At 37.9% G+C, this 9,354-nt stretch overlaps 1 protein-coding gene across 1 annotated transcript in view; it reads right to left on the reverse strand.

Moving 5' to 3' along the window:
- Window positions 1-356: 356 nt before the first annotated feature.
- PSAT1 (phosphoserine aminotransferase 1) overlaps window positions 357-9,354 on the reverse strand; it is a gene marked incomplete at its 5' end in the record, with an annotated part of 13,107 nt that continues 4,109 nt past the window's right edge. The window contains 5 exons of the mRNA XM_009081859.1: window positions 357-857; window positions 1,431-1,568; window positions 4,136-4,264; window positions 8,009-8,178; window positions 9,191-9,354. The exon at window positions 9,191-9,354 is cut by the window's right edge and continues 11 nt beyond it. Coding sequence (XP_009080107.1) covers window positions 752-857; window positions 1,431-1,568; window positions 4,136-4,264; window positions 8,009-8,178; window positions 9,191-9,354 — 707 coding nt within the window. The remainder of the gene's footprint in view (window positions 858-1,430; window positions 1,569-4,135; window positions 4,265-8,008; window positions 8,179-9,190) is intronic.

The following is a 9,354-nucleotide window of genomic DNA, read 5'->3' on the forward strand; positions in this document are numbered from 1 at the left end:
CTAGAGGTGGACAAAGCCTCACATACAAGAGGCTACAGAACTGAATGAAAAGTCAGAAAAAGTACTGGAGCAATTGGAGAGGGAAGACACTGAAGAAGCACCAGACAAGAAAGTCTGCTGAGCTTTGGGCCAGGAAGTCAGTGCAGAGAAAGTCACAGGCACATTGAGTGGAACACAGCAATCTAGTTTCACATAAGGTTAACAAATTAAAAACAAGCTTTTGGCAGCAGCAAATATGCAAACTCCAGTATAAGAATATAAAATTGATAATCTAGGAGTTTAATATACAAAACACTGAATATATCCAATAAACTAACTAGATGTCCTTAGAGAACATTTAACGTTAGTTTAGCTTCATTGTGCAGTCACGGAATTTGTAAAGCATTACAGAAAGCTTATGACAAATTTTTCTTCCTGAAGTTTACTGAAAACAAGGCATTGCTGAAGCAAGAAACAGACTCAGATCCATAGCATCTTACAATGTTACCCATATTTTAACTACACATTGAGAATACTGTTTTTCACATTTTGGAACCACTCATCATTGGTCTGAGCATCCTGACCTTCAGCAAAGCCAAGGCTGACAAGTCATTGCAAGACTGGGCATCAATCCCATGCAGTTAAGAAAAACAGCTACAAGAACTAAAAGAAAATATAACTTGTGCACTACAGCTGTGCAGTACCACAGTAACTTTCAAACCCTTTAGCTTTTATTTCATAGATGTGCAGCATGGCCCTAATCCATGGGCATTTATGACTGATGCATCTGCATGAAGCTTCTCATGAATGTTGCAAGCTTCTGAACGTCTTCTACAGTCACCGCATTGTATAGAGAAGCACGGATTCCTCCCACAGATCTGAATTGAAAAAAGGAGAAAGTCAGAAAGGTTTTGTATATTCTAAAAAAACCCCAAACAACCCATTAATAACATGCACAGACACTTAAACGTACCCCTAGTCCAAAAGAATAAAATTCACGTTTCATATTTAATTCTTTGAGGCAAGCTCGCAATCTACAGAAACTTTGTATTTACTAGGTATTTACAACCCCAAAGGTTGCACCCCTGTGACATCAAAAAGCTACTCCCACAAACACCACTGAACATGGGAAAGAACTCTTGCAATCGGGCAGACAAGCCACCTAATTAGAGTCTTTATACAATGACACAACCTGAGCTCAAGAGACACCTTCTTTGGCATTTGCACAGAGTCAGATTTGCAGAAGAAAGCAGAATAAAGGAGAAAGCTCTCTGAAGCCAAACACCACACCTAAGCAGTAGCTCAGACACCAACAGTCTTTGGTTACAATCTCTACACTGCTATTCTTAAGTGATGCCAAACGAATATGAGGAACAGCTCGTGAGTAAGACAGGCTGGTAAGTCAATGTACAATGCCTGCTAGGACAGAGATTCCTCTGTCTGATACTCACCGATGTCCTTTCAGAGATATCATGTTAAGTTCCACAGCTTTCTCAAGAAATTTCTTTTCCAGGGCTTCATCACCCTTGATACTGCCAATACGGAAAGGGACATTCATTCTGCTGCGGTTCTTTTTCTCCACTGGACATCTAGAAAGGTTGTGCAACATAACGATTAACCCACTTTGTGCTAAATTCATATTTCAGCTATACACAATTTCAGGAATGAGTAACTGCCTCTGTTTAGAACCAAAGTTAATCCTCCATAATTGAAAAGGTCATCACTTTCTGTGAAAGCAAGCAACCTTCCTTTATTAACCAAGCATAATAATAATGGAAATGGTAAGGTGGAAGGCTTATTAACCTTTCCTGACATACTCAAAATTGCCCCAGAGAAATGCAAAAGAGGCTTGCTGACAGAACAAATTTTTAAGAAAAAAAAAGAAAAAAATAACCCAAAACAAAACAAAAAACCAACAAAAAAACCCAAACAAAACCCCAAAGAAACAAACAAAAAATAAAACAAAACAAGCATAAAAAAATGTAACAGAGAGCTGGAGGTGAACTTTGACTACGTCTCAAGCAGTTTCTTCTCCTCATCTTTAAACACTGACACATTTACTTTTACTCAGCTAGTCAAAACTGCTCCCAGAATTAGACTGGGCTAAACAGAGGTAAAGGAAGCATAAGAACACAACACAGGAAAATTTCTATGGACATCCAAGACTTCTGTTAGTGGTTTGAGTCTGCCTACTAAATTAGTATTACTCAAAATCATGAACACCACAAGCAGAGAAAAGGCATCTCTAGAACAAATCTTGCATTGCATATGGGGCCACAACACATACGGGATGCACTACAGCTCTTTAATAACTTAAAATTCTACTTAATCTAAAGTGGAAAAAACCACTTACTTTCTCTTCAATTATTTTGAGAAGGTAAGAAAGCATGGGGAAGGGGGAGAAGATGTAAGTATCTTTCTTTAGTGCTTCTAGTTACAAAGCAGATATGAAGCCTTCAGATTTATTCTTTCCTAAGGTTGTGATGTAGATTCTTGCAGGCATTCATTAGGAGTAACTTCTCATGAACTGCATGCACATTTCACACCTAATATTATTCTATTTGGGAAAGAACGAGTACTATTTTGTCCAGATGTCTCATGTTGAAAAGAAAAAAGATCAATCATCATATCTATCTATGCAAATTTTCTGCTTCAGGTTCAACCAGGAAAACACTGTTCAAACAGGGTTATGCTTGTAAGCATTCCCATACTTGAATTACAGTAATCATTCTATAGTTTTCAGAACATCCAGTTGATATTAGGCACTCTGATGTAACTCAGTTAGTGCACAGACTTTGCAAAGCAAACTGCAAATGGCACAGAGCACTTGTGGAAGAAAGTCTCCATTTGCTAAATGGCTCGTCACACTGCTTACCCAAGGAAGCAAGCCACAGATTAGGCACCACATTTTGTTACCATTTACAGCTGGGAAGGCAGGGTCAGGTAAGTCTTCCTTTTAGTCATAGGTACAATTAAAAAACTCCCAAAAAAAACCAGTCTTAAGTGTACTGCTTAGCAAGATGCATACAGCTCAGTTGGCAAAGCTTGTTTTGCCTTTCCAGCTGACTATTTACCATCCCATCTCCATTGCATTTCCCACTCACTGCCTTACAGACCCACTTGCCAGAAACAGATTTCTGTTCATCACAAAATGGTTTTTTGCAAGGCTTCATTTGCTTTCTGAGGTTTATGAAAAACTCTCAGGATTTCAGAAGAGTCGGATCACAATTCTGATCATGATGATGCTAAAGGCAAATCATTAACTAAATGGATAAGCAAAATATATTAAATATTATGATGAAACTATATCCCTGCCAATTGAGATGGCAGCCAGCTTTAATTTAAAATCCAAGTTTAATTTGCCCTAACTTTGACTTGAAAGCTAATTAGGTCCCCAAACTGTTGCATTTATACTGAAGGTGAAGGACAATATTTTATAGTTTCATAGTCAATTACTAGTTTGAGCTTGGCAAATATTGAAACTATTCCAAGTTACAACATCAGCTTTTGATGATACATATTTGGGTTCTGTGAGCTCAAAAATACCTCGCAACAGAGGGATAAACCTGCTTTGGAAAGCCATCAAAAATAACCGAAGAAAACAGTACATCAAGAAAATGTATTCTGTTTTGAGTTCATCTAAGTCTGATCTTCCTGTTTTATTTCAGAAAGTGCTTCAGAACTTAGCACAATTACCTAATTAAAATGCTCTGCCTGACACAGAAAAAGCAGAGTCTTTGACAACTGAAAGAGGTGGCAGGAAGAATACAAAGCAAAAGCGGTCTCTGCAACTTCCTGCAACTTCCCACTTTCTCTGTTTTGGCCTGTATTTCCACAAGAGATTCAGTAAGCATACAAACCAGAATCTGCATATCTGGTTCTTGTATACTCTTCTCCTAGGCTCCTGCATTTTATTCAGTTTAGAATATGATTTTAGTATGCCTCAGTCCTGATCTATACAGGGTAATTTTATATAACTGCACTGAGACTCATCCTTGAATAGTTACCAAGAGAATGGTTTGCACAAATAATTTCTGTCCAGAGCTCTCAAAAATGGTGACTTCAAAAATACACTGCAATGAAACTTTTGAAAGTTATGAATATGTTTGGCTTTGTAACAAACATTGGGACCAAGGGGAAAAGGACAGCAACTTACGCATAAAATCCATTAGATTTGTCTATAATGTCATAAATCATTTGTGACTTGACTAAACTAAGTTTATTCATGTCTGCAGCTCCACCGTTATTCTTTATCCATTCCAGTACCAATCCCATGATATAAATACTGCAAAAGAAAAGAACATTTTTCAGTGAGATTAGACAAAAAAATACCCAAAAAACCCAAAAAAAAGCCCCAAAGACATGGGAAAAATAAGTCTTGCCTAATAGTTCACAAAATGTTTTGGCAACAAAATGTTATGTTTGCTTTAAGGGTGCTTAAGATTAACAAGTCAAAATCTGGACTTTTTTACAAGTTATGACAAGTGTGAGCAGAAAATGGGTTTTTCTGGACAGAGATGAAGTATCCTGAGATTCAAATGCTACATAAATCTATTGGACCAAACTTAGCCCCTTGCACCACAGACAGACATGCCCTGCACGTTTTCTGCAACCCTGCAGGGCTCCCAAGTACAACTCCAGGTGTGCTACATGGACTGCCAATTCACTGACTACACAACTGCCTGTCAGGTCCTAGAAGAACCAGATTTAGCATAAAAGTTAATAGTGTTCATCCCACACAGCTGTTCCAGCAAAAATACTGGGGTGAAACTCAAACGCACGAACATTAGTAATGCCATAAACTGCATTTTTACAAATGTTAAAAATAAAACCTCTCATTTTTGTCTAAAAGGACCTTTTGCCCACACAAACAGTGAAGTTTGGTAAAACAAATACTAATGCATCACACTTATTAATGACCATTCAAGTTCTAAGTAGATATCTGGAAGCCTACTGGCATCACATCGCTGGGGACCAAGTATTTCAAAGCTAGTTACTAAGTGCAACATAAAAAATCCTTGAGGCCTTTTGCCTTTGTGCTTTTGCTACAAAACTCAGCTTGTTAAACTTCAGGCATTTCCCATGGCTACAACAATTTGCATAAAAACCTGCTCACAAGATTTTATGGCATATTTCCAACAAGTTCCTTCTTATTAATCCCTTCATTATGGATTCCAAGGGAGTGCTCAGAGAACATTACCCTACAAGTTTCCCTAACAGATATCTAGCAGGAAGCTGTTTTAAACTTTGCTACTTAAAATTTCTCAGGAGATGCCAGTACCAAATCTTTGAACATTGCAGAAAGTCTGCAGAATAACCAAAGTTACAGACTGCCTTTTATACAAAGCACCTTACAGCTCTGAGAGAGTCTTGCCACATGAACGACAGCATGCTGTCAACTACCTCAATGTAAAGGATTTAAGTGAAGTATAGCCTATGCCCTTGACAAATATACAGGGCCAAATTCGCCTCTTGCCCTCACTTCTTTGAGCAAAACTTCTTGGATAAGTGAACTTAGTCAGCCTTTGAGTCATCCACAAAACCCAGCCAGATGAAATCTCTTATCTTTCTCTTACGTTCTTCAAAATTATTTTTCTGGAACAATTTTAAATGTGAAATGCATTTCAGAGCTTGGAAATGAGATTTTTATAGCAAATTCATTGTTAATTTTAGCTAAACAGATTAGGGTCAAAGAGTCAAGCTCTGTAGTGCCATGAGGTTAAAGCCATTAGCATCACTTTAATTTAATTTAACATCCTGCTGCAGTAGATTTTGCAAATTCAGTTAATATTTCCTGTCTGTCTGCCAACAAACCATTAGCAAGAACAAGGAAAGGAGTAGAAAAAAAAAAGAGAACTAAGAAGCTTTGCCAGTTCCTTAAACTGGAACAGGCAGTTAGAGCCAAGCCAAGCAGATGTGCATCCTGCCAACATTTCAGTCTGTGTTACAGCCTGGATTGTGGAGTGTACTCCAATGTGGGTCTGTAGCATGAAGTGAAATCTGGCAAGACAGTGATCAGAAAGGAGAAAGACTGTTAGTTCAACTTTTCAGCTCCCTTAATCTCCCACTACCCTGTCAAGGTTACTGACAAATACTGAGTAACAGCTAAAACAGCACTTCTTTTTTTCCTCAGTTCTTTGCAGTGGCTAAAATAAAGCCGCAGAATTTGATTTGCTTTTCAAACCAGAGGAACAACACTGTGTTCAAGTGCCGAGATTAAGTAGAACTTGGGTTTTTCAAATGGAAATAGCTTTGCACTTGGAAAACATGAATGGCTGAATTTAAAACCTGGCATATGCAAGTATACAGTGCCCAAAACCAGTATGTGTGACTTGGCAGTCAGGAAAATGATCGACCATGAAATAGAGGCTTTGTCAATCACTGCGGGGAAAAAAATATACATACACACTGCCTATGTTACAAAGCTACTTTCAGAAAGAAGACAAAAACCTGGAAATGTATGATTAATTCTCAACAGCAGCCTTAAGGACACTGAGTGAACCCAGTCGACAGGGCAGACAGGCTGTCAGTAAGAACAGATCGTTACAACACTACATACTCTTGCTTCAACTTGGGAAAACAAGTTTTGCACTGTAAAATCTGGAATAAACAAATGCTCCCAAGATTTAATGTTCTTTTGAGAGAGTAAGCTAACTGCCTCTATGTCCTTGCAATAGTATACTCTGTAGTGACAATCTGCAGATTCAGAGATGCAATTAGTACCACTTCAAATTTTACTGAATTTAACTAAACAATGGCATTAAGTTATAGACTTTATAAACAGGAATCACTGAACTTTATGCCTACAGGGTGTTTAATGATCTGTTGAACATCACTAGGCAACCTAGCTTTACGAATTCCAGCATGTATGAACAAGCTGCAAGAGCTGAGATTAAACATCAGTACTGCATTATCAAATTATCTGAGAGAAAAGGTAATTTTATCTTTCAAAGTAGAAATTCTTAATTTTGTTATTTATGTCAAAGTAATTTTTAAAGCTTCTGGGAAAAAATACACCTGGATTTAAGATTTATTTATTTTTAATAATCATTTCAGTGGACACAGGTATAAAAATTCTTTGCATTAAGAATAGGTAGATTAAGGTTGGACTCGATCTTTGAGGTCTCTTCCAACGTGGTTGATTCTGTGATTCTATGATACTACTGGCTCAACATCTAAATATTCCAGTAGCAAAGCATTATTTCCCTAGCTATCAGAAGCTACGGATAGCAACTTTAAAAGAGCAAGCTGCAGTCTGTTCTGCTTCTTCCAAACATTAAATCACCATCTACATGACATTTATCTTGATTGCTAGCAATGATTAAGAAGCTAGATCAATTTTATTTCTGGATGCCAAGGCAAAAACTGAGACAGTATCCAAAGAAATATGGAAGACTGTACGAGAGAATAAAGAGAATGACTAAAATGACTTGTGAAAAAGATCTTTTACAGTTTCAAGACCGACAGCACTGAAGGATGTAGCTTGAACAAAAAATATTTTAAAAGTTTAAAAAACACAGTCTTGTAATATTTTAAATTATTTAAAACGTTAATAACAGTAATATTTAATATTTTCTGGTAAAGAAAATCCATAGGCATTGGGAGGTTCGAATGCTGAGAACAACCTCAGGAAGAAATTAAATCAAATCTGTACTAGTGTATGGCAAGTCTAAGTGCCAAACCACCTATGTGCAACGAGAGAAGTATCACCACTGATTTAAACTAGAGCTGTGTTCATGTAAACCAGAATTGGATCCTGAAACTTCTACAAAGGAGTTATGACATATAAATACTTACTTTGAAAAAGACTATATGCCCTTTACAGCCGAGTCCCAGGGGGCAACCCAAAGCTGACTACAGTCACATGGCTGGATAATTCCCGTGTTTTCACAGGAATCATGTGAAACACTCCAACATACGAGCGACACGAGGGCAAACACTCAGCTTCCGAAGCTTTTCTAGATAAGAGCAGCAGATGGCAGTGCAGCAGCTTTCTGAGCAGAGGATATCCCACAGCAGGGTGAGTTACCTGTAGCATGGTGGAGTGTTATACAAAGAGCTATTCGCTGCCTGTGTTTTGTAATCCAGTACGACGGGGCATTCCTTCAGTGCAAATCCCAGCAAGTCCTCACGTACTATTACGACAGTAACTCCAGCACAGCCAACATTCTTCTGAGCACCAGCGAAAATCACACCAAACTTGAAAACGAAGCAAAAAAGAAGGACTTGCTACATGCATTCACTTGCAGATCTTACAACCGAGTAACACACCAGTGTTGTTACACAAGAGGCAAACTACTTAGCTGAACAGACTGGGGAATGCACTGAATATAAGCAAGTTTTAGGTCAAAGAAGAGTTAAGAGAAGTTCTGATTTCACAGCTACGCAGCAGAGGAAGATAATCACAACAAATTTCCCAACAATTTGCTAAATGTTTATTTAATAGCCACAAATAACTCCCAAGGCAGCCTGACCCAATTTCACACTACCCCAAGCAAATTTCTTAACAAATACATTTATACACAGTTCACAGTATTTTCAACCCATCTGGTGTTTCAGAATAGGCATCATAAAATTCACCTGTTTGAAAGAGGTAGCTCAGAAAAGGCCAAGATGAATGTACTGACAATTACTCCTTTTTGCTACACACTAGCAAGGAAGGTCAAACATGCTACTACACTAGTTGGTGACACCTCCCACTCATAACAGACTTTACAAACATAGGCAAGTACTATGTTCTGCCTCTGTATTTTCTGTGAAACACACACCACAATTTTGAGGCACAGGAAGCTTCATGAAATTAAAAGCAGTTACAGATTTTTCATGGAAGAGGCAGGATTTAAAATCCTGATTCACAGAACCCTGCCGTAGTCATATATACACTATCTACAGACTACATATAGTTCAGGAGATATTTCTTTTAGCTACAGCATTAGTGAAGACCACACAGTAGACAAATAGTCTTGGGCAGCTATTAACACAAACAATTTCAACCCAATTAAGCATGTTTTTATGAAAAAAAGGAAAACAGCTAGACCCTGAAATCTCAAATTTCAACATTTCTATCCATCATCAGATACTCAACTAGAAAAATATGGTTTCTTTTATTTCACTGCTCAGCATCTCTAGCTGTCCAGACATTTCAAAGTGCCTAATTATACGCATTCAAGTTTGAAAATGCCTACTGCAGCCACTGTGTACAATACTTTACCTTGGAAATATCCACAGGTCTGGACAGAAAGTTTGATGACATATCACAAACCAAGACTGCTCCTTTGACATCAGGTACAAAGTCAAACTCCACCCCATGAACAGTTTCATTGGCACAGTAATAAACGTAAGATGCATTTGGATTAAGATTCCAAGTACTTGGGT

The sequence above is a fragment of the Acanthisitta chloris genome, unplaced genomic scaffold (genome assembly GCF_000695815.1).
Source record: "Acanthisitta chloris isolate BGI_N310 unplaced genomic scaffold, ASM69581v1 scaffold1659, whole genome shotgun sequence".
Lineage (NCBI taxonomy): Eukaryota > Metazoa > Chordata > Aves > Passeriformes > Acanthisittidae > Acanthisitta > Acanthisitta chloris.